We start from the raw sequence: 27,087 nt of genomic DNA, 5'->3' as shown, positions 1-27,087 counted from the left end.
GTCTGGGCACAGTGTAATCCCAGCGGCTTGGTAGGCTGAGGCAGGAAGATCACAAATTCAAAGACAGCCTCAGCAACTTAGCAAGGCACTAAGCAACTTAGTGAGACCTTGTCTCTAAATAAAATATTTTAAAAAGCTGGGAATGTAGTTCAGCACTCCTGGCTTCAATCCCAAATACCAAAAAGAAAAGGAAAAAAAGAAAATTCCCAGAATCAATCCTTCATATCAAAAAAAATGAAAGCAAATATAAAATAAAGAAGAGATTATTATTAACAACATAGGTTATTTACTTCATAAGAATTTACACAATCATTTTAGTTAAGTTTGATTTTTACCTTACTTTTTTTTGAGGCAACTTATGACAACTAAATCTTTTCCAAAATATTTTGAGGCAAAGAATTATAAATGCAAAGACATAAGTTAGATAATACTCCTTGAGTGTCCATCTTTCTTATTTACCTTTTTTAAGAAAAAAACTCACCGCTCTCATCCCCAGATCCAAATATTTCATGTTCCCTAGTAATTACACAGATAAAACACAACATACCTCACTAAATCTGGTGATCGAATTATCCCTTCCACAATGTTATCACGTATTTGCTGGCGGTCATTTTCATGAATATTGAAGGGAAATATTGCTTCTCCTGGTGGAGGTTCTCGATCTGGCCAATACTGGGTCACCATGTTCTTTAGGTAGATGGCAGCTGTGTTTGGGAAAATAATGTTAATGTGTTAGTATCAAAAGAAATGCTTCAATTCAGCTGAATAGGGCATGAAAGGCTAAGCCTTTCAGTGCCGAACGTGACACCCAGCAGAAAAGGCAAATCTTGCAGGAATAAAGCCAAGTTAGGAAGGGGAAATGGGTAAGAATTTAAAGGTTTCACTTTAGGTAGTCAAAGCAGAAAATATTTTGCCAAATCAAACTCCAGAGCTTAAAAGCCAGAAAAAAAATGATCTAGGAATCGTGTGTGTGTGTGTGTGTGTGTGTGTGTGTGTGTATCTCCTTAGACAAAACACAAAGTGGTCTAAATGAGTCCATACAAAACACACACTAACATCACAAAAATCACACTTTTCATAATGCCTAATACTGAACTGACAACAGGTAAAGCTCTGCTTTCCTTTACACAGACTGGTATTTCCGTTTATTTTCTTTCACTGGCTACTATCTGGTACTACCATCTTAGAATATTTATGCTTTTTAAAGCACTGGTAATTTTTATTTAACCCTTTTGAGATATTTATTACTTATAACTAATAGGGAAATTGGGCATCATTTCTATCCTTCAAATATTTTTGGAAAATCTCAGAAAAGAAATAAACAGAAGAAAAATTTCCTATTAATTTCTATCAATTATTTTGTTCCCACTCTTTTTTTTTTTATAAGAGATGTCTTATACTGGAGTATAACTTCCTATTGTTGTGGTTTACATGATGTAGACTACACTGGTCATGTATTCGTATATGAATACATATATTCTTTCCCATTCCCATCCCCCTTCCTTTGTCACCATTCCAATCCAGTGAACCTCCACTCCCTTCAACTCCATTGGGAGTCAGCATCCACATATCAAAGAGAACATCTGGCCTTTGTTTTTTTAGGATTGGTTTATTTCACTTAGCTTGAGAGTCTCCAGTTCCAACCAATTACCAGCAAATGCCATGATTTCATTCTTCTTTATGACTAAGTAATAGTCCATTGTGTATATGTACCACTTGTTCCTATTCTTTTTAACAACCCTCAACTTTTAACAGTAAGCTTTTCAAAGAAGATGAAATACTATTAAGGGATTTTAAGAGAAAATGTTAAGTTTTCCAACTGTTCCAATTGAACGCTGAATGAAGGAAAAATACTAAAGATATGAATATTAACAATCTTAAAACCTCCCTTTAATCATTTAAGTATTTAATAGTTAATTGGTCAGAGCTCAGAAATAAAACACTAATATCATCTTAATCTAATTCATAGTGTTATACTTCATTTTCTCACCAAATCCATTTACTATTTATGTATCTTAAGTTTAAAATTATTTTTTGTTGGAACATAATATTTGAATGATTGTGATAATTCAACTCACATATTATATACATGTACACAATCTTTAATAATCCAATCGTGGTTTCTTTGGTTTTTGAGCTAAATCCCTAGTCCCCAATAATTGATTTCATTTCATGATCTATCTCCTCTACTCCACTGAACTTCCTATCACTCATCTATTCATATTTCACTGGTCCTTTTTACTTATAAATATGAAATTCCCTGTGGTATATTTAGATAGGTACATGAAATGATTTTCTTAAAATCATTTTTCATTGCCTCCGATTATTCATCCTCTCACTCTGTAGATCTCCTTCTACATTACTAATCTTTGCATTGTCTTTATGTTATTCTATCACTCTCGCCCTCTTCCTTTATTTTACTCTAATTTCTGCATATGAAAGAAAACATTTGATCTTTGTGATTCTCAGTTTGGCTTATTTCACTTAGCATGATATTGTCCATTTCCACAAGTTTACCAGCAAATGCCATAATTTCATTCTGTATTGTTGCTGAGAAGAACTCTAATCTATCTATCTAATCTATCAATCTATATCTATTATCTATCTATATACCTATCTATCTATATATATATACATATATATACATCTAGATATATATATGTCTATTATCTATCTATATCTATATATCTATCTAATCTATCAATCTATCTATGTCTATTATCTATCTATATACCTATATTAACCCATTTATTTATAGGCACCTGGGTTGATTCCATAGTTTACTATTTTTAATTTTGCTGCTATAAACACTGAAGTAATGTTTTAATCATAATTTTTTAATGGACACAACACAATGCCTTTATTTTTATGTGGTGCTGAGGATCGAACCCAGGTCCCACCCATGGTAGGCGAGCGCTCTACCGCTGAACCACAATCCCAGCCACTTAATCATAATGTTTTAATAAGTATTTCCATCTCTTCAAACATTCACTTTTACATGCTGGGAATTTTGTATTATTCTAATCATTTTGAAATATGTCAGATTGTTTTGATCTATCATTACCTTATTGTGCTAAAGAAGAACCAGAAGTAATTCCTCTACTCTGTTTTGGAGCCCCTTAATGAAATTCCTTCTAACCCCCCTTCACCCTAACTTTTCAAAAGTCTAATGACCACTATTCCATTCTCTTCTTCTACAAAACTGACTTATTAGCTACCACAAATGAGTGAGAACATATGCTATGTGACCTTCTGTGTTTGCCTAATTTCACTTAGCATAATGACCCCCAGTTTTGTTCATGTTGCTACAAATGACAGAATTTCATTCTTTTTAGGGAAGAATAATATTTCATTTGGGGGGATCTTTATCCACTCATCCACTGAAGGGCATCTAAGTTGATTTCATATTTTAGCTGTTATGAAAAGTACTGAAATAAACAGGAGAATACAAATGTTTCTGGAATAAGAATTTTATCACCTTTGGACATATACCCAGAAGCACAGTGCTGGATCATATGGAGTTCTATTTTTAGTTTTCTGAGGAATTTCCATACTGTTTTCCATAGTGATTATACTAAATTTACATTCCCACCAAAAGTGTGTAAGAACTCCCTTTTAGAGAAAAGGAAGCATTTGCTTTTTTAGTTATTCTTTGTTTGCAATACTGTGGATCAATCCCACAAGGCCTCACATAGGCTAGGTAAGGGCTCTACCACTGAACTATGTCCCCAGCCCATTTTGTGTTTTTTTGATGATAACCATTCTAACTGGGGTGAAATAATATCTAATTGTGGCTTTCAGTTGCCTGCCTCTCTCCTTCACAAGCACAATGTATCATCACTTAAACTTCACTCTCTACTCAGAAACACAACTACAGAAATAAATTGGGCTCCACAACCTCAAAGGATCAAGATAGTGCTGTTATAAACTCAGTGAGGCAGAATGCCATGCTTTTTAGGTGATCTTTCAAAGCCTTTGCATTCTTCATCATAATTTGGTAGCCCTTCTCTCCATTGCTATTACTTCAATCTGTTAAAGGCTAGGAGATCTGATAACAAATGTATAAGCTATAAATAAAATTAAATAGATTTTTAGTAAGAGCAGAGAAGCATCCCACAAATAAAATAGTTTTAAGAAAAGAGCTTTTTGAAATGCTTCTGAAAAGATAAACATTATCTTTCTGTTTATCACTAGCTTCTTCATTTTATAATGCTGAAGTTAGTCTTAACAAACAAATTACACATAAAAAACTGTAAATTGTAATATCATCACCCCATCCCTTTGACATACAAAAAGGAAAACAACCTAGAAGAATGAAAACCAGGCAGGTGGGGGAGGGGGGTCCTGTTAAGCTTTTTTCTGTCTTTTCAATTGATTGGTCCTACATCATTCACTGCAGATGACTTCTTCAGGTCCAATATAATATTCTTCTCAACCTCCACTTTTAAATACAAACTACTCTTCTCACAGCAACTGCAAAATGCATTAAAGAAAACTACATTCTGAAGCCAAGTTTACATTTACTAGAGGAACTTTACTAAAGGGTCTCTTTCTCTTCAGAGACAAGGAGTTGAACACTTAAAAACAAAAGTGACTTGAAAGATTCCAAACTACAACTTCAATATCCTATATTTAAAACAGGCTTCCTCCCAGGCAAGGTGGTGCACTCCTGTAATCCCAGCAGCTTGAGAGGCTGAGGCAGGAGGATTGAGAGATGAAAGCCAGCCTCAGCAACTCAGTGAGACCCTGTCTCTAAATACAAAAAAAGGGATAGGGAAGTGGCTCAGGGGTCGAATGCTCCAGTACCAAAAAAAAAAAGGCTTCCTTCTCTGCATATTACCTGGTTATAATATTATTATGCTTATCAATACTTTGAAAGGAAAGCAATAGAGCAAACCTCCAAATTTATTTTGACATGGCAATATTAAAATATTAATTTTTTTTCCTATTTCTTTAAAATTCACAGTAAGCTAAAAGCAAACATTTACTACTAAGTTTACTTAATAATAGAAAGAATATTTTAGAATTGTCTACCAAAAAGATGAAAATTTAAAAAAAAAAATTTCCCAGGTACCTGGGGTTGTGGCTCAGTGCTAAAGTGCTCGCCTAGCATGCACAAGGCACTGGGTTCGATCCTCAGCACCTCATAAATGTAAAATAAAGATGTTGTATCCACCTAAAACTTAAAAATAAATATTTTTTAAAAAATTTTCCAGCACTAAGAAAGAAAACACTAACATCTTAATCCAATTCATAAGGAAATAAATTTGTTTTCCTACAAAAATAGGGCTATGTAGAGCTATATCTTTCCACTTAATTTTTCTTTTTTTGGTTGGTTTGTTGTTTGCTTTTTGTTTGTTTATTTTAACAGTTTATATAGGCTGATCTTTCTTTAAAACAAAGACCACATCATTCTATTTTTAATATCATGATGAAATGACAGGCTAACTAGATGTCACCTTAAAGTGATAAAGCATCCTTGTATTTTAATAATAGACTAAATAGAAAAGAATATTTATAAACTATTCTTTAGGATAGCTGTAAAATGTTATACAATATATTTCAAACTCGATGGCAAAAATGGATGCTTTAAGATTGAAAGTTTGTTCAAATACATTAGGAAATAATCAATCACCAAGCCAAACTGTCCTGCAGCTAAAAGATTTAAAATTCACATACATTATAAAGAAAACAAGCACCTTTACACACAGATTATATTTTATATGAAAACTTCATTACCTAAGTTATTAAGATTCAAAGTTGTAGAGCTAGAGATATGGCTCAATGGTAGAGCACTTGCCTAATATATAGGAGGCCCTGGGTTGGATTCCAAGCACCACAAAAAATAATTTTTTTTAAAAAGTTGTACACAGGCGCCCAGCCAGACAGGAGGAGGAAGACGCGCCAGGCGCCCAGCCAGACCGGAGGAGGAAGCCCGGCCCCGCCCGGAATGCTAGTCCGGAGGAAGCCCATCAACCCTTAAAACCCATCAAAGGGGGTGTGGCTACCAGCACGGTTCTGTGGCTGATCCAGGTACCCGGTTTCCAACTCCCCCACCCTTAGCTGCTATAACTCAAAATATTTCCCACAAGCTTTTGGGGGTTGTAGCTATCAACGCAAAACAACAACTGTACGGGCACCTGGTTTCTACCTCAGAGACTAGAGTAGGGAAGATACAGGTGGAAGCTCATTTCCTTTCACACTGGCTATACCCACCACCCTGAATACAGAAGCTCAAGCTAGGAATAGATAACGCCACCTACTGGAAGCAAGGAAAGCAGTGTTCTGGGAGACTTTTTTTTTCTTTCTTTCTCTTTTCTTCTCTCTTCCACAACTTCAGCATATGTGAAACCAAGAACTGTGCATGAATTACCAAAGTAATATAATATAGAGGAATTGCATATACCCAACCTCCCCCCCCCATTTTTTTCTTTATTTCTATCTTACTTCCCTTTTCTTTCTCTTATTTCTCTTTTCTTCCTTGTTATTTTTTTCTTTTTTTTAATTCGTATTCTCTCTATCCCACTTTTAACCTCCTAACTTTTGCTATCTATACATAGGGTAAATATCTAAATAGATAGGAGGTTGAGTCTATACATTCTTCCATAAATTACCAGTCTAGTGGTTAGAGTTCTCCAAAGGTGCTAAGTAAGTGTAACCTCATACCCTCATTCCTTTCCCTCTAAGTATAACATCCTTCATCTGAAATTAAGTTTTCTATATGCCACCAGATATGGTACACCTTTTATGAAACTAATGAATATATTCTTAAGTAATAATTAAAACCAACATCTATAGTCCTAGAATCTAAATATAAATGTATTAATAATGAAAACTTGTGCTTAGATAATGTACTGTTGATATTGGGATCTGTTAACATTGTCTTTCTCCGCAAAAGAGGGATTTTGGAGCTATACAAGAACAATACAAATATATAAGGGGAAAAACATTAGCACAACAGTTTCACAAAGCTAGAAAGAATCATGAGCAGTATGAAAAGACAAGGAAAGAAAGGACCACAAACAATACAGGTCAATTCAACATTAGACGAGGTAATATCTGCAGCTGATGGAATGTCAGACAAAGAGTTCAGGATATACATGCTTCAGATGATCTGGAGTCTCAAGGAAGACATTATACATCGAATTCATACAATGAAAAATCACGTTGACAATGAATTACATAAACAAATCCAAGAAGCAAAAGATCAACTCTATAGGGAGATAGAGGATATTTAAAAAAAAAAAAAAAAAAACAGAAATCCTGGAAATGCAGGAAACAATAAACCAAATTAAAAACTCAAATGAGAGTATTACCAGCAGAGTAGAACACTTAGAAGATAGAACTTCAGACAACGAAGACAAAGTTTTTCAACTTGAAAAGAACATAGACAGCTCAGCGAGAATGTTAAGAAATCATGAGAAAAAAAAAAAGAAAGAAAGAAATCATGAGCAGAACATACAAGAATTATGGGATAACATCAAGAAACCAAACCTAAGAGTTATTGGGATACAAGAGGGTACAGAGGTCCAAACCAAGGGAATGAGCAATCTATTCAATAATACTAGAAAACTTCCCAGACTTAAAGAATGAAAAAGAAATCCAAATACTAGAAGCCTACAGGACACCGAATGTACAAAATCATAAGAGATCCACACCAAGACACATCAACATACAGAATAAGGAGAGAATCTTAAAAGCCACAAGAGAGAGGAAGCAGATTACATTTAGGGGTAAACCAATCAGGATAACTGCTGATCTTTCAGACTCTGAAAGCTAGAAGATCCTGGAACAACATATTTCAAACGCTGAAAGAAAAAGGGTTCCAACCAAGAATCATGTATCCAGCGAAATTAAGCTTCAGGATTGAAGATGAAATAAAAATCTTCCACGATAAACAAAAGTTAAAAGAATTTGCAGCTAGAAAACCAGCACTTCAAAACATCCTTGGCAAAACATTACAGGAAGAGGAAATGAAAAATAACAATGAAAACCAACTTCGGGAGGTAGTACAGTAAAGGAAAAACTAAGCATAGAGGAAAAACAAATCATGTTAAGTATCATACATAACCAAATATGGCTGGAAATACAAACCATATCTCAATAGTAACCCTAAATGTTAATGGCTTAAATGCACCAATCAAAAGACATAGGCTAGTAGAATGGATTAAAAAAAAAAAGATCCAACAATATGCTGCCTACAGGAGACTCATCTGATAGGAAAAGACATACACAGACTGAAGGTGAAAGGTTGGGAAAAATCATATCACTCATACGGACCCCGGAAGCAAGCAGGGGTGTCCATACTTGTATCAAATAAAATAGACTTCAAGCCAAATTTAATCAAAAGGGATAAACAAGGACACTACATACTGCCCAAGGGAACCATACACCAACAAGACTTGACGATCATTAATATATATGCACCAAATAATGGTGCAGCTACATTCATCAAACGAACTCTTCAAGTTCAAGAGTCTAATAGACCACAACACAATAATCATGGGAGATTTTAACACACCTCTCTCACCAATGGACAGATCTTCCAAACAAAAGTTGAATAAAGAAACCATAGAGCTGAATAATACAATTAATAATTTAGACTTAATTTATATATACAGAATATACCACCCAACATCAAGTGGATACACTTTCTTCTCAGCAGCACATAGATCCTTCTCAAAAATAGACCATATATTATGTCACAGGGCAAATCTTAGCAATTACAAAGGAGTTGAGATACTACCATGCATTTTATCTGATCATAATGGAATGAAATTGGAAATCAATAATAAAATGAGAAAGGAAATAAAAAGAGAAGAGAGAGAACCCAAATTACTAGCTTATGGGATGAAAAAGGCAACATCACAACAGACAATTCAGAAATACAGAAGATAATTAGAAATTATTTTGAAACCCTATACTCTAATAAAATAGAAGACAGTGAAGGCATCGATAAATTCCTTAAGACATATGAACTACCCAGATTGAGTCAGGAAGATATAAACAACCTAAACAGACCAATATCAAGTGAGGAAATAGAAGAAGCCATGAAAAGACTACCAACCAAGAAAAGCCCAGGACCGGATGGATATACAGCAGAGTTTTACAAGAACTTTAAAGAAGAACTAATACCAATACTCCACAATCTATTTCAGGAGATAGAAAAAGAGAGAGAACTTCCAAATTCATTCTATGAGGCCAATATCACCCTGATTCCCAAACCAGATAAAGACACCTCAAAGAAAGAAAACTACAGACCAATATCCCTAATGAATTTAGATGCAAAAATCCTCAATAAAATTCTGGCAAATCGTATACAAAAACATATCAAAAAGATTGTGCACCATGATCAAGTAGGATTCATCCCTGGGATGCAAGGTTGGTTCAATATACGGAAATCAATAAACGTTATTCAACACATCAATAGACTTAAAAATAAGAACCATATGATCATCTCGATCGATAGATGCGGAAAAAGCATTCGACAAAGTACAGCATCCCTTTATATTCAAAACATTAGAAAAACTAGGGTTAACAGGAACTTACCTCAACATTATAAAAGCTATATATGCTAAGCCTCAGGCTAGCATCATTCTAAATGGAAAAAAACTGAAGGCATTCCCTCTAAAATCTGGAACAAGACAGGGATGCCCTCTATCACCACTTCTATTCAATAGAGTTCTCGAAATACTGGCCAGAGCAATTAGACAAAAGAAATTAAAGGCATTAAGATAGGAAAAGAACTTAAATTATCACTATTTGCGGATGATATGATTTTATACCTAGAAGACCCAAAAGGGTCTACAAAGAAACTACTAGAGCTAATAAATGAATTCAGCAAAGTGGCAGGATATAAAATCAACATGCATAAATCAAAGACATTCCTGTATATCAGCGACAAATCTTCTGAATTGGAAATGAGGAAAACCATCCCATTCACAATATCCTCAAAAAAAATAAAATACTTGGGAATCAACCTAACAAAAGAGGTGAAAGATTTATACAATGAAAACTACAGAACCCTAAAGAGAGAAATAAAAGAAGATCTTAGAAGATGGAAAAATATACCCTGCTCATGGATAGGCAGAACTAACATCATCAAAATGGCGATATTACCAAAAGTTCTCTATAGGTTCAATGCAATGCCAATCAAAATCCCAATGGCATTTCTTGTAGAAATAGATAAAGAAATCATGAAATTCATATGGAAAAAGAAAAGACCCAGAATAGCAAAAGCAATTCTAAGCAGGAAGTGTGAATCAAGAGGTGTAGCGATACCAGATTTCAAACTGTACTACAGAGCAATAGTAACAAAAACAGCATGGTACTGGTACCAAAACAGGCGGGTGGACCAATGGTATAGAATAGAGGACACAGAGACCAATCCGCAAAATTACAACTATCTTATATTCTATAAAGGGGCTAAAAGCCTGCAATGGAGGAAGGATAGCATCTTCAACAAATGGTGCTGGGAAAACTGGAAATCCATATGCAACAAAATGAAACTGAATCCCCTTCTCTCGCCATGCACAAAAGTTAACTCAAAATGGATCAAGGACCTTGATATCAAATCAGAGACTCTGCGTCTGATAGAAGAAAAGGTTGGCTCCAATCTACATATTGTGGGGTCGGGCTCCAAATTCCTTAATAGGACACCCATAGCACAAGAGTTAATAACAAGAATCAACAAATGGGACTTACTCAAACTAAAATTTTTTTCTCAGCAAGAGAAACAATAAGAGAGGTAAATAGGGAGCCTACATCCTGGGAACAAATTTTTACTCCTCACACTTCAGATAGAGCCCTAATATCCAGAGTATACAAAGAACTCAATAAATTAGACAATAAGAAAACAAATAACCCAATCAACAAATGGGCCAAAGACCTGAACAGACACTTCTCAGAGGAGGACATACAATCAATCAACAAGTACATGAAAAAATGCTCACCATCGCTAGCAGTCAGAGAAATGCAAATCAAAACCACCCTAAGATACCATCTCACTCCAGTAAGATTGGCAGCCACTATGAAGTCAAACAACAACAAGTGCTGGTGAGGATGTGGGGAAAAGGGTACTCTTGTACATTGCTGGTGGGACTGCCAATTGGTTCGACCAATATGGAAAGCAGTATGGAGATTCCTGGGAAATCTGGGAATGGAACCACCATTTGACCCAGCTATTGCCCTTCTCGGACTATTCCCTGAAGACCTTAAAAGAGCGTACTACAGGGATACTGCCACATCGATGTTCATAGCAGCACAATTCACAATACCTAGACTGTGGGGAGCCATTCTAACACGTGATCGGGTGCCTCCCGTTAAGGGTCTGAGGCACTTTGGCAAAAGTCGAAGTTTTCCCGACCCTTTCCTGATGAGAGAGCCCATCCGTGTGGGGGTGTGCCTGACCACTGACCCCGGGGACCCAATCACTGACCCTGACCTTGGAGTACAGCCCCCCTCAACCTTCACTGGATGGAATTCTCCCCTGAATCTCTTGTTCCCTAATAAAAGGCTAGTCCCCGGCGTGCTCTCTCTCTCTCTCCTGCTAGCCCTGAGTAATCCCTGCTGTCCTGCTGGGCAGTTTAGAGGAGCAAACCAGAAAGGGGAGCCGTCTCGGACCTAGCAATAGAAATAAGGTAATTGAGTCTTGTGTTTTTATTTCGATTTCGTCTAACTTTATGCCTAGAACCTCATTAATGAAACCACTGCGCAGGCCGCGTGGTAGACTAGACTGTGGAACCAACCCCGATGCCCCTCAATAGATGAATGGATAAAAAAAATGTGGCATTTATACACAATGGAGTACTACGCAGCACTAAAAAATGACAAAATCATGGAATTTGCAGGGAAATGGATGGCATTAGAGCAGATCATGCTAAGTGAAGCTCGACAATCCCTAAAAAACAAATGCCGAATGTCTTCTTTGATATAATGAGAGCAACCAAGAACAGAGCAGGGAGGAAGAGCAGGAGGAAAAGATTAACATTAAATAGAGTCATAAAGTGGGAGGGAAAGGGAGAGAAAAGGGAAATTGCATGGAAATGGAAGGAGACACTCATTGTTATACAAAATTACATATATGAGGTTGTGAGGCGAATGGGAAAAAATAAGGAGAGAAATGAATTACAGTAGATGGGGTAGAGAGAGAAGATGGGAGGGGAGGGGGGGAGATAGTAGAGGATAGGAAAGGTAGCAGAATACAACAGTTACTATTATGGCATTATGTAAAAATGTGAGTGTGTAACCGATGTGATTCTGCAATCTTTGTAATGTTTTGAGTAACCAATAAAAATAAATTAAATTTTTAAAAAAAGTTGTACACAGGGCTGGGGATATAGCTCAGTTGGTGGAGTGCTTGCCTTGCATGCACAAGGCCCTGGGTTCAATCCTCAGCACCACAAAAAAAAAGTTTGCACACAGTTGGTGAGGATATGGGGAACCTAACATTCTAAGGCACATTTTTTCCTCCACAGTGCTGGGGATCAAATCCAGGGCCTCCTGCCAGGGCTCTGCTATTGAGCTACACACCCAACCCTCTTAGGTACATTGATAGAAAAAGTAAGCAAGGGCTGGGGTTGTGGCTCAATGGTAGAGCACTTAGCTACCATGTTCGAGGCCCTGGGTTCGATCCTCAGCACCACATAAAAATAAACAAAATAAGTATCCAACTAAAAAATAAATATTTAAAAAAAGAAAGAAAAAGCAAAAGCAATTTTGTGATCGGATTCAAAATTATAACTGTTAATATCTTTAACAACTATTAACCTAGCATTTCATTCCTAATAATTCATTCTAAAAAATAAAAATTCCCAAATACCCAGAGTACATTTCTAAAGATGCTCATTAAGCACTGCTTCTATTAACAACAAAAAAGGACAATGAGGGAAATGTCTGTCAATATCAAATTGTTTAAATAAACCATGACAGTTCTACACAATGAAATACTACTGAGTCACTGTAAGAATGAAGAATTCGTGTGTACATAAACATGGAATAATCTCCAAGGTACATGGTTTAATGAAAGAAAGGAAACTTGAAAACAGCATGTGTAATGTAAATGGAAAAAACTAAAGCACTGCCCCAAATTTGATGGCAGCTATCTTTGAGAGTGGTATTAAGTATAATCTAATGTAAAAGTTCTGTGTTTTGTTTGTATGTTATAAAACAACACATTAATGTAATAAATTGTTTTAAGATCTTCTAAAACAATATATTTTGAAATTTTTTTAAAAGCTTTATAAGAACATCACAATGTCCCTACAAATACTTGGATTATTAAAATTGGTTTCATTTAGTAAAATGTTGTTTCAGAACAGCCCCACTTTAAATTTTTTATTTTTATTTATTTTTTTTTTTTTTTTTTAGTTTTCGGCAGATACAACATCTTTGTATGTGGTGCCGAGGATCAAACCCAGGCCGCACGCATGGCAGGCGATCGCGCTACCGCTTGAGCCACATCCTTAGCCCTAGAACAGCCCCACTTTATAAAGTCAAAGATTAAACAAATGAGATCCAAAATTGCAAAAAGCATTTACAGAATTCTTATAAACCTTATTAAAATAAATAATTCCAACATGAATGTTTTTCCATAGGTTTTTCTTTTTTATCTAAACCACAAAACAATCTTGTAGGAAATCATACAGAGTTATGTTCCACATAATGACATTTCAGTCATTATGACAATCAACCACTTTTCCAAAGGTAAATACCACAAAGCCTAGATGTGTAGGAAGCCATCCTGTCCAGGTTTGTTTAGGTAGATGCTATGATATTTGAACAGTGATAAGTAAATTGCCTGCCTACACATTTCTCAGAACATGTCCCCATCATCAGGCAACACATAACTGTATTTTCATAAACATAGTCCCAGAATTTAATTATTCCTTCTTTATTCTTTGTCCAAGTGAAATTAAATACTTTGAATGGCATGTAGATTATAATTCAATTTCTATGAAACTATTCTTCTACCCTTGTACCTGAACATGTAAGACTAATGCTCACCTAATGTCAATGAGGGTCATTTCTGAATGATGAATATTGGATAATTTTACTTTCTTCTTTGTATTCTTCTTCATTGCTCAGATCAATTATAATGAATAGAGATGACTTATCGTGGTTCAATGCATGCTTATTTAACTTCAGAATGATGCAAAAGAAGTATGCATTCAATAGAACCCATACTTGAAATTTTGAATTTTGATATTTTCTGGGGCTAGCAATATGTTGCAAGATACTTTCTCATGATGTTAAGCAACCACAGTCAAGAGATCATGAGGGTAAACAGAAACTCAAGAGTATACTGTGTTGTTAAGCTATGGTGTTCAATAGATTAGGTGCATCAAATGAAATTTGTTTGTTTGTTTTTTGGTACCAGGGATTGAACCCAGGGGCGCTCAACCACTGAGCCACATCCCCAGACACCTTCATTTTCTATTTTGAGACATGGTCTCACTAAATTACTTAGGGCCTCACTAAGTTGCTGAGACTGGCCTCAAACCTGTGATCCTCCTGCCTCATCCTCTGGAGTCACTGGGACTTCAGGCATGCACCACCATGTCCTGAATCAAATGCAATTTTGACTTATTATTTTTCAACTAACAATGTTTTCAACTTATAATGGGTTTATCAGAAGGGAATTCATCATTAGTGGAGGGACATCTATATATATCACTAACATAAGGCTTTTAAATACACTTATTTTTTAAATTAGCTATTGTCATTTTACCCCTGTTGGTTTATAATTATTATCTTTTCCGGATATTCCAAGGACTTGTGATATTCCAAGGCTTTCTCAATATTTAACCTTTGAGCTGTAATGATAAGCCCACTTAAAAAAAAAAAGTGCATTAAGCAATTACATAAAATCCCAGACTTAAGAATAAATTTGTGTTTAAAACAAAAAGTCCAGCTCTCCAAACATCTGGTTAGGAACATCTGTGTGACAATTACCACCATCAACTGACACATAATTAGAGCTTGAATTCCGATACATAAACTCATGGTCTTCATCTGTGAGTCCAAAGGTGAGGCTATCAGGAATCATAAGAAATTAGGGAGATAAGCAATTAAAACTGGGAAAACTAAGTGAGAAACTGACATTGTAACAAAGGCAAGGAACTGAGGCGTAGAGCAAGAGGGTAGGGGGGAGCTATTTGAGAGTTTAGTATTTACCTTTAAGTTTTCAGTGGGAAAAAAAGGTAAATTTTTATGCCTTAGAAATATGTAGATGCGCTTCCTACTTTTTCAAGAAATTATATTTAGAATTAAAATAAAATTCTCATTCTATTTTCACCTATAAATCAATTTTTAAAGTATTAAAAAAAAAAAAAACTCACCTGCCTGGCGTACTGGAAATTCCACATGGTCAGAGACTATAATCCGAAGTAAACTGGGGGCAAAATTGATAATCTTGTAAGACTGAAATGACAAAGAATAGTTTTATAAAAAGAGAGAAATGTCAATAAATATCTATTAGCACCTGTTAATGAATACCTTATCATCCAGATAAAAGAAAAACTGCTGGGGCTGGGGATGTGGCTCAAGCGGTAGCGCGCTCGCCTGGCATGCGTGCGGCCTGGGTTCGATCCTCAGCACCACATACAAACAAAGATGTTGTGTCCGCCAATAACTAAAAAAATAAATATTAAAAATTCTCTCTCTCTCTCTCTTTAAAAAAAAAGAAAAACTAATATAAAACAAATTCTCCATGGCAAAATGAAGATTATTAAGATACTTCAAGTCAAAAGACAATTTCTTAGAATAAGCTCATAAATAAAAGTGTGAACACTTAGGATTTTTTTTTTTAACTAGGTACTGAACTTAGGGGCACTCTGCCACTGAGCCACATCCTCAGTCCTATTTTTTATTTTGTTTAGAGATAAGGTCTTACGGAGTTGCTTAGTGCCTCACCTTTGCTGAGGCTGGCTTTGAACTAAAGATCCTCATGCCTCAGCCTCCCGAGCCACTGGGATTACAGATGTGCACCACTCCACCAGGCACTTATGATTTTTTTTTTTTTATTTTTAGAGAGAGAGAGAGAGAGAGAGAGAGAGAGAGAAGAGAGAGAGTTTTTTAATATTTATTTTTTAATTTTCGGTGGGCACAACATCTTTGTTTGTATGTGGTGCTGAGGATCGAACCCGGGCCGCACACTTGCCAGGCGAGCGTGTTACCGCTTGAGCCACATCCCCAATGATTTTTGACATATGCTGCCAAAATGCTTTTCACAAAGAATATGCAAAATCACACACTCAACAGTAGTATACAAGTGTCCATATAAGCAATGTAGGTAGAGTATTAACCATTTCTTTGAAACTTTAATACTTTAAGTTATATTTCCTCTATTACTAAGGAGGCTTTTTGTGGTTGCTATTGTTTTGTTTGGGTGCTAATTGCTTCCACAAATTCCTTACTCTATTTATCTTTTTGTAGGTGAAATTTTCACTTTTTCTCAATAAAGTCTAAAAGCTATTTATGGAATAACTCATTACAAGTGTTTATTCTCAAATTATTTGTACATTAATTTTGTTTGTTATTTTTGACAAACGCAAATCAAGAAAACATCAGCTACAGAAAACTGGATATCCAGTACCATGAACCAGATGTTAAATAATGCCTAAGCTATGGAGAAGAGCCAGTCCAGATTGGAACAGGGTGACTCACAAGACAGGGTTGAAAGCTGTCATTGCCAGCTGTCCTCTGCGGCTATAGCATCTTTTAAACTTAATAATGCCTAAGGGAGCCTATGCTGGTGGAGTTTCTTCTCTGCCCTGCTGCTTGAGTCACTTCACGCCCCAGACATGCTCTACACCAGTAATCTGCTCCTGAGTTTGGCCATGGTAACCTTAGAAGCAAAGAAAAGAAACAGAGCAGCCGGTTCCTTCTGGCCATGCTCTACATAGATGTTTAGTATCTGGACCTTCACAACCTTGTACATTCCCAGAGCCCATAAATGGATTTGCCCACTGACAATCCCAGAAAAGACTTGTAAATTCTCACTGAAGCCAAACCAGACAATGCCCCAGAGAGTCTGTCTAGCTTACATTCTCCTGGGAGCCTGAATCTCTGGTATCATCCCTTTGAAGATACAGCTAGGTTTGTGCATACACTCATTTATTTAATCACCTCTTCTATTACTTGATTTATAAAGTAGCATTTAAGGTAAATATGATTAAAAATAAATTTGGAGAAAAACAACATCTTTTCCATTCAAGTACATTTTTGTGCTTTCCCAAATACTTCAGTAAAATTTTGTATTATCTTATAATTATTCTTCCCTCCTGTATAGTCTTTAAAATCTTAAATCTGGGGCTGAGATTGTGGCTCAGTGGTAGAGTGCTCGCCTAGCTTGTGAGAGGCATGGGTTCGAAAGATTTATAAATAAATAAAGGTATTGTCCATCTATAACTAAAAAATTTTTTTAAAAATCTTAAATCTATCATACTTAAGGGAAATTCATTTTCATAATTGAAACTACAAAATTTCAATTTTTTTTTAAGTTGTAGTTGGACACAATACCTTTATTTGTTTTTATGTGGTGCTGAGGATCGAACCCAGGGCCTCGTGCTTGCAAGGCAAGCACACTACCACTGAGCCACAACGCCAGCCCCAAAATTTCAATTCTTAAACATATTTAACTATAATTTACAAGTGGCAAGATTAATATAGATTTAGCACCATCTTCTACATCTCTCTACATACACGTTATAAAATAATTCATTTGTGCTGGGCACAGTGGCACACTTTGTAATCCCAGCAGCTCAGGAGGCAACAGCAGGAGGATCAGAAGTTTTGAGAGTGAAGCCCTAAAGCAACTTAGCAAGACCCTGTCTCAAAATGAAAAATAAAAAGAGGGCTTGGGATGTGGCCCAGTGGTTAAGTGCTCCTGGGTTAAATCCCCAGTCCAAAAAAAAAAAAAAAACTATATAAGTTACTTTAATCATAAAACTAATTGGTTACTTTTTAAAAAATCTTCCTACACATAAAAACAACATAACCTTTACACTTAGATAATGCTACTTATTTGAAATTAATTTCAGCATTGTTGCCACAGTTGGAACTTCTCTTTTTTCAACTGTTTACATTTTAAAGAACTTCAGGAACTTTGTCTTCTCCTTTTAGCTTTGTTTCAATGTATGCTAATTTGGCCAGATAAAACATTCAGCAGTAAATTCTGGTATATTCTCATACTATTTGCCTCACAAATATTACTCAATTTCTTTGTCCTCCTTTGGGCTTCAAGTTTCTAAAAAATAAATAAATATTTAAATAAATAAATACATAAATGAGATAACTGATTTCTCCATGATTTCTTAAGGATGTTTATTTTGAATCTGTGAAGTTCACTGAAAACTGTTTTCTTGCTTGGCTATCTTCTGCATTTTATGAGAACTCCTATAAAGCAAAAGCCTGATTTTCCCATTCTCTGATTCACTGCTCTGACTACATTTACCTTTCAAGTCTTCTAAAATGACAGGTTGAGGGCCTTTTCTGAACTTGTTATTCCCTCTGCTCCTCTCCCAATTCTCTTAGCTCACTCATTCACAACATCTATGTCTGTTCAATGTCATTCCTCAGAGAATGATTACCCTATGCATACATTCCAACACACTTTCTCAGGCTTTATTAGCATGAAATTATATTATTTGCTTGCCTGTATCTCTCACTAGCACATAAGCTCCATGGGAGAAGAATCTTATACCAATGCCTACAATATAACTCTATAAATATATCTGTCATTCATATAAACAAACTCTCTAAAAGAGGAATAAAAATGGGCTAGGGGTGTAGCTACTGGGTGTAGAATAGTTACTGGAGATCTACTGGGTGTAGATCCCCATTAACTAATATGCAGGCTCGAGTCACACACACACACTTCCATGGAAAATGGGGATTCCAAATTTTGGCAATTAAAGTAATTATCTTTATTTCCCTATTGAAAACATGTGGAGGATAATTTTAAAAAGACGACTTTTTAAAAAATGTTTAGTTATAGATGGACACACAATACCTTTATTTTATTTATTTATTTGTATGTAGTGCTGAGAATCAAACCCAGTGCCTCATGCTCAAAAGAAGGCATCTTGGGGCTGGGGTTGTGGCTCAGCAGTAGAGCACTCACCTAGCACGTGTGAGGCCCTGTATTCGATCCTCAGCACCACATAAAAATAAATAAAAACAAAGATATTAAAAAAAAAAAAAAGACGACGACATCTTTCTGAGTGAGTTACAGAAGCAAGACATCTACCCAATGCTACCCCTCTATGCTGCTGCTAAAGGGACTTCTGGTGGAGAGACAGTGAGGAAGGTGTACAGTATTCATTTTTAATAAAAAAAGACTCAAAAATCTATTTTCCATAGAAACAATATCACAGACAGTCAGAGAACCAGTCACTGCTAAGAGAAAAAAGCTGGCCTAAGAAAACATAGCTTCCAAATAAGAATTTATCCCTTAGACCTTAGGCTGTTATGCTGAAGCTACTTACTCTTAAAGCAATTGACAGATCAATCGGCAAGCACACTGTAGAAGCTACCCCCATTTCCTATGCAAAGCATATTTGCTAAGGTGGGACAGTCTAGACTAAAATTAATGAGCTGGGGACTAGAATGTAGCTCCATGGTAGAGTATTTGTCTAGCATGTGCAGGAACCCTGAGTTGGATCCCCAGCACTATGAAAATAAAAATTTTAAAAACACAAAATTTTAAGAGGAGAACCATAAATACTTATGATAGATTACCCACCAGATTATCCAGCAAAGCAGAAAGTTACAGTGGTGGTAACGGACAAGCATACAAAACCCAAAAACCATAAACTATGTGTGTTTTTGTTTTCCATACTGGGGACTGAACCCAGGGATTCTCTACCACTGCACTACATCTCTAGTCCTTGTTATTTTAAGACAAGGTCTAAGTTGCTCAGGCTGGCCTAAAACATGCAATCCTTCTGCCTCCAGCCTCCCAAACAGCTGGGATTACACATGTGTGTCACCATGTCTAGCTAAACCGTGTTTTACTATAAGGTTAAGTAACACTATATGGTGGCCTTCTACTTAAAGACAATTCCAAAAAACAGTGTGGATATATTGCAATGCAAAACACCATACAAAACAAATGCTAAATGAGTGGCATGGCAATAATCTACATACATACATTTATTTATTTATTTATTTATAGAGTTTTTTGTTGTTGGTAGTGGTTTTGCAGTGCTGGGGATGAACAAAGGGCCTCAAGCATGAATAAGGTACCTTAAGAAGTTGCACTGGAAATGGTCTGTGATGAGGAGAAGGGGGTCACAAACAAGCTAACTCTCCTGTTCATATTAGAAAATTGCAAGTTCAGCTCTTGTTTTGTTCTTCCTAACCAACCCCTGGATTACTATTCTTCCAGCTAATCTGCAAAGCAGGTGCTGACTTTAACTTTATCCTGAGTGATGGTCCTGACACATCCCCTTTGGGTTTTAATACAATCTCTCGTCTTCATAGTACTTTCACAATCCCTTTTATCGCTTGGGAATCCAGGTTTCAGTCTACTCAGAACTCCACACAGATTTCCCATTAAGATAATTCCTTTCAAAGACTCACAACTCATATCTGCTTTTTAAAATTAACCCCAACAGAAACATTTACTTAGGACAGACTTTATCACATTTTAGAAGGAACAGAATCACCTGGTGAGTTAGTTAAAACACAATTGGTTCCCACGCCCATAATCTCCCTTTAAGTCTGGGAAGAAACCCCATAACTTGCACTTTCAATAAATTCTCAGAGGATGTTGATGTGCTGGTCCTGAGCAAATACCTTGCAAGTAATTAATTTGAGAATATTCCTTTATATTTTAAGGATTGTTAGAACTTCAAACAGTAGTCACCTCATCCTAGGAGTAGGTATCATTTGTACTTTTTAGTAACAGGTCTGTGGTTCAGTGTTACAGGTATGAAGGAAGAAATACGTTAGAGTCCGGGATCATTAAGTTTTTGGAATATTGGGGATAACACTGTAACAAAGCCAAGGTTGGTTAGGAAGAACATCTGAAGTCGAATAGAAGAAATTCTTACACATTTTAGCATTTAAAAGAAATCCCTCCAAACACCGATTAGGGGATGTGTCTTTGGTAAAGCACATGAAAACTGCCCTTTCTTCCCAGAGCACTCTCCCGACAGCAATGCCCAGCGCTCCAACAAAACTCTTGCCACTCTTTGTCAAAAGAGACCGTGCCAACCCCACAGAAGCAGGCGATGGGCAGGGTTTCCCACAGCAACACCTAAAAAGGGTTGGGTCTGGAGAAAAGCTAACTCGGCTTTGAATATGAAGTGAATTTCCCCCAACCGCGTCCCCAATTCCAGAGCGCTTACGGAAAAGCTTCCCACCCTGAAGACACGGGCAAAGGTTGCAAAAGCTTCTCTATTTGGACCAAGTGGGGTTGACAAACTGCACTGGGAAGGAAGGCGACACGAAAAGATGCAAAGGTGACCAACAGGTGCGTGAGTTGTTCTGCAAAGACCCCGGGGGAGTGCCATGCTGCTCCACTGGACCCGGGGCGGGACAGGCCGAGGGAGCGCCGGGGTCCCGAGCCCGGGTGGGGGTAGAGACGAAGGGCGTCGAGCGGGGACAGCTGGCAATCCGGCTGGGGGCACCGCTTCGGCGGCAGCGGGGCGCCGAAGGCCCGCTCTCACCTGGTTGAGCTCGTTCTCTGCTGCAATCCGAAGCTTCGGGTCGATGGTGCCCTTCAGCGCCTGGATGATCCGGTTGAGGTCCATCTCCCCGGGTGGGGGCTCCGCGGCCCCCGGACCAGTAGGCCAGACTGCAGATTTAGTTTTATTTGGACCCTCTCACCTTCCTCCTCCGCGACGCCTAGACTACCTCACTCCCCAACCCCCGCCACCGTCGCCACCTGCAGCCACTTGCTGCGCCACTCTGACTCCGCGCCCCCTGTCCTCCCTCTTTCCCCCCCACAACTCGCTCTCCATTCACCCTTTTACGACAGCCGGTGGGAGGCGGGAGAAGTAAGAAGAGGAAGCGGCGCCTCCTTTACGGCGGCCTCTTCCCCCGGGCGTGATGCTGTGACCGGCTCCCACGGGCGGCGCCATGATACTGTACGGACAGAGCTTTCGACTTCTACCCGCAGAGGGAACGTGCGGCCGAGTTCAGGAAGGCAGCTGCCATGCTGCTGTACGGAAAACAGCCTCGGGGGAAACAAGCTTGGCTGTGTCTTCTTACAGCCGCTTCCAAACGAAGCGGGTCTAGTGGAGTGACACTTTCTGTTACTCCGAAAACTGCTTGGGCATCGCAGCTAAACCTATTCCATCACAGACTTGTTGGGACCTTAAGATTATGTAGCCGCCGGGAGGACAGAGTTGCATCCCAGTCTATTATGGGAACCATCATTCATTCATTGACTCACTCACCGAACATTTGTTAAACTTATATTTCGGATCCAGAATTCTAGGATGTCTAAGTACCACGTTATAACAAGATGAATTCGATACAGTTTAATATAAAGGCATTCAGGACCTGCTAGGAAAGACAAATATAAACATATGAAGTATATTTTCTGCGTGAGGAAACACAGGTCAGGGAAAGTCTATGGCTGAGATTTTTCAGAAAAAAATTCCAGAGGCTCTCAGAAAAATAGTAAATGACAAGAAGAGGGTGACACTATTTCCAATTACAACAGCCGTATCTGGCCCCACAACTTTAATGACATAAGAATGTAGAGCGAATTTTTCCTGAAATTAGCCCAGAAAAGAGAGTTTTAATTACACTTAGTAAACATGGCTGTGAGCAAAATACAATTGAGGTATGGTGGTCTTTCCAGGAGCACAAAATCAAGATTGATTGGTTCAATTAACTGGGTTTAATGAAAAGGGTAGATTTTGTGGCAAAAAACTTATCTGAAACAAGGCCCTTCAGCTGGGTGCAGAAGTAATGAACTTGTCTCTGATTGCTTTGAGTGTTGCCCCTCTTTTAATTCATTATCCACAGTACCATCAGAGTAAGGTTTCTGAAAGGTTAATATGGTCCTATCCCTTCTTTGACTTTCCATAAATTCTAAGATAAAAAAAACAAATTCCTTAACACTGCAGGGTCCTTTGAAACAATGGCTTTCATCTCTTTCATTGTGGCATTCTCTCTCTCTCTTGGACCTCATGATTATCTCAAGCTTCTTTACATCTGAAATCTTAACTCCAATATCATCTTTTCTAGTCAGAAAGTGTTGTTCCATGTTTCTCTTGCTCAATAATTCTACACCTTTTTTCTAACCCAACTGATACTACTGGTTATCTGCCACGAATTCTGCTCCCCCACATATTGATATTTGAACACTGGAGAAGCACTCTGGAGGCAAGCATATAAAGCAGGGTTTATTTAGAAAGGGGTAACATAGGAGGAACATAGGGAGGGAGAAGGGGGCCATAGTGATATCCTGGTATCCCCAGAAGCCAGATGTTCTGCCCTTTTTATAAGTCCTAGGCTTCCTTTGTTCTGCCCTCTTCCCCTTATCTCTCTCCTTTCCCCATACAGGATTAGGCCTAGGAAGTCCTTGGTGGGATGGCCAAAAGGTGGAAACAGGTGGGATGAAGGGGGAAGGGCAGAATGGTGCAACCAACTACACTTCAACAACTTATAGCTCCCTGTAGGGCGGTTACCTTGGCAACAGGTTGGAGCAGGAGCAGGTTCTAGATAAGGGTGATGGAAGGGCTCTGTAGGAATTAACGTTTCAGTCCTCCAGGGGAGTCTCCAACTTCTCGGACTCACTCAAAATTGGCCTCCTTGATCCGACTTGACTCAATTTACCTATCTATGCTGACTGCCTGTCTAATTCTGGCTTCACAATCACTACTTCAGTTCTCTTAGACTATCCACTCCTGACTCCACATCCTCTTCTTCTATTAAACTCCCAATTCAATTTCTCAAGCCCACCCTGGCCCCACTGTACAAACTGACAACACTACAAACACGTGTTTTTTTCCTCAGACTCAACAATCCTATTCCTTGTGATTAATCAGCACCATCTCTCATTTCTTCAATGACTGTTCCAACCCTCAGGACTCTTCTCAAACCCCCACCCCAAGGATGAGGAAAGCCATTAGGCTGAACTCACCAAACACAAATTAATCTCAGCTTACCCCTCTCCACCTCCCTCCCACCAGTCTGAACCAAATCCTCTCTCCCATCTCTTCCAGAACCTTTCTCCTTAAATCTCTCCTTTCTTTTGTATAATTTTTCATTAAGATAAATTTGGGGTATTATTACATGCTCTTTGTTGACTAATTATAAGATTTTTTCCTATATTTTTGGGGTATTCTCCCCAGTAATTCAACTTTATCCTAAAACTTTGGCCTCCAGTTTTTTTCAAATCATTTTTCCATTAATACTCTCTAATTATTGCTTATTCTTTTCACTTTACATTCAAAGAATCGCTTCATTCATTACCTCCACTTTATTTCCCATTCATGCTTCAAGTAGGTATCTCTGGTCTTCTGCCTGCATTTCTACTGAAACTGCCAAGCAAAAATGAACACTCATCCCTTTAGCTACCAAATGCAAGATATATTTTTAGTCTTCCAATTAAATTGTCTCTCATCTGGCATATAACACTGTATTATATGCTCTTTTGCTAATGTCTCACTTCTTGTTTTACTTTCCAAAGTATATCCTAGCCCTTTGATTACTCAGTTACCCAACTCTTAAGTATGAATGGACTCTGGACTCAGTTCCTTTCTTTCTCTTCCACCCACACTGCATGAGTCATTTCATCTACTTACATAACTTTAACCATAAACTTAAAGAGACAATTCACAAAAGTTCTAACCAACGTCTCTTTCTTTAAGTTAGATGAATCCAAATGCCTACTACATTTATACCAAGATATGTCATCTCTCAACAATTTTTCGGCCCATGTCTGAAAATGAATTTTGACACCATTAAAGAAGATGGTCAGGAGTAGAGAGACTTGATGTAGTTATTTCAATAATGTAAAAGGAGAGGAGACAGAAAAATTCTAGTGGTTTGAAGTACTGGCTGGAGCAGCCGAGTGGTAAAAGGGGCCGTTATGGGAGCAGGAGCTGCCTATTAAGCCTGATCAGGATGGCAGCACCACAAAAGCACAGAGATTTCGTGTCAAAGTCTATAGAGGGACTGCCAGTGGGGAGCCTGGCCAGGATTGAGTAAGTCCTGGACAAGAAGCTGGAGGAAAAGGACTTTCATAAGACATATGTGGTCCTAGTTTGGGATGCTAAAGAAAGATGAAGAAGGAAATGGGGCTCCAAGGCCAAAAAAGAGTCCCAGGACGGCTTTGGGTGCTTTTAAGAATAGTGTGATGCCTTCTTGTGATGTGCTCTGGAGAACCCTCAGTCCCCAACCCCATTGAATGTCCAGAGTTGGCAGCTGAGTGGGGGTTCCTTGTCCTCTACAAAGGAAAAGATTCCTATTGTTGTACTTCAGGGTCTCTCAGAGTTCTCTCCCCTCACCATTTCTATCTTTTTGGAATTATTGCTCTTGCATGCATCTGCCTTCCTCCTTCCCCTGCTAGTTTCATGGAAACATTTAACCAACTTTTCTGATTGGGCTTTTGGCCCCTTCCCTCACCCCATCTTTCACTTCTGGTCTGTTTGATTCCATTTGGTGCCTTTTATGGCATAAATCACTGTCCTTGTAAATTTTTTAGATCAATAAAGTCATTGGCCTTAAAAAACAGGGGTGGTTGGGGGCGCTCGTGTACACCTATAATCCCAGCTGCTCGGGAGGCTGAGTCAGGAGGATTGCCAAATTCAAAGCCAGCCTCAGCAAAAGGGAGGCACTAAGCAACTCAGTGAGACCCTGTCTCTAAATAAAATACAAAATAGGGCTGGAGATGTGGCTCAGTGGTCAAGTGCCCCTGAGTTCAATCCCTGGTATCCCCAAACACACACACACACACACAAAAAAAAAAAAAAAAAAAAACTAAACATGCAACTTCCACATGACCCAGAAATTGCACTCCTGAGCATTTGTCAGAGAAATGAAGGCTTGTACTCATGTAAAACTTTCAGGTAAGCTGGGAATGGTGCCCTGTGTTGGGAGGCTGAAGCAAGAGGATCATGAGGCCAGCATGGGCAACACAGTGAGACCCTGGCTCACTGAGAGAATTGGGGTACCTCAGTGGCAGAGCCCACACTCAAGCCCTAAGTTCAATCTCTCTCACTGGGGGGCTGGGGAGAAGCACCTATTAATAGCAGTTCTCCTCATTATAGCTAAAAACTAGAAACAATCCAGATATCCTTCAATGGGAAAATGGTTAAACTGTGATACATCTATGCCTTGGAACTCTACTGAGCAAAAAAAAAAAAAAAAAGGAATGATACATGCAACAACCTGGATGATCTGTAGAGAATTATATTAAGTGAAAGAGGCCAAAGGATATGTATTGAGCTGTGAATATAACTCAAGGGTAAAGCACTGACAGCAATAGGAGATGCCCTCAGTTGAATCCCCAGAACTACACACAAAAAAGGGGGGCAAAATAATGTGTATTTTCTAATTCCATTTACATAAAATCCTTAAATTTTTTTAAAGAGAGAGTGAGAGAGAGAGAGAGAATTTTTTTAATATTTATTTTTTAGTTATCGTCGGACACAACATCTTTGTTTGTATGTGGTGCTGAGGATAGAACCCGGGCCACACGAATGCCAAACGAGCGCACTACCGCTTGAGCCACATCCCCAGCCCAAAGCCTTAATATTAAAATATATAGAAAGATCAAGTCAGTAGTTTCTGCAGGCTAAAAGAAGGGCAACTTGAGAGATTCTTGTAATAATAGAAATGTTCTGTATCTTTTTTAAAAAAAATTATTAGTTCTTAGTTATATATGACATGTTCTGTATCTTAACTGTATCTATTAGTATCCTGGTTGTAATATTGTACTATAGTTTTGCAAGATATTACCATGAAAGAAAGTGGATAAAGGATACATGAGATATATTTGTATTATTTCCTACAACTGAATGTGCACCTTCAATTATCTCAAAACAAAATTTTTAACTAGAGCTATGGATGTAGCTTATTGGAAGAGACCTTGCCTAGCATGCAGAATGCCCTGAGTTTGAT

The 27,087-nt window shown here is 37.8% G+C and overlaps 1 protein-coding gene across 1 annotated transcript in view; it reads right to left on the bottom strand.

Annotated features, from left to right (window-relative positions):
* Positions 1–21,960, bottom strand: part of Ipo8 (importin 8) — an 86,352-nt gene extending 64,392 nt beyond the window's left edge. Inside the window, exons 1-3 of the mRNA XM_077799176.1 lie at positions 21,675–21,960; positions 15,339–15,420; positions 548–704 (exon numbers count right to left, since the gene is read on the bottom strand). Coding sequence (XP_077655302.1) covers positions 548–704; positions 15,339–15,420; positions 21,675–21,758 — 323 coding nt within the window. The 5' untranslated portion in view covers positions 21,759–21,960. The remainder of the gene's footprint in view (positions 1–547; positions 705–15,338; positions 15,421–21,674) is intronic.
* Positions 21,961–27,087: the final 5,127 nt, after the last annotated feature.

Source organism: Urocitellus parryii, chromosome 5 (genome assembly GCF_045843805.1).
Source record: "Urocitellus parryii isolate mUroPar1 chromosome 5, mUroPar1.hap1, whole genome shotgun sequence".
Taxonomy (NCBI): domain Eukaryota; kingdom Metazoa; phylum Chordata; class Mammalia; order Rodentia; family Sciuridae; genus Urocitellus; species Urocitellus parryii.
Note: the sequence above shows the minus strand (reverse complement) of the source record. Positions and strands in the feature narration are given on the sequence as shown.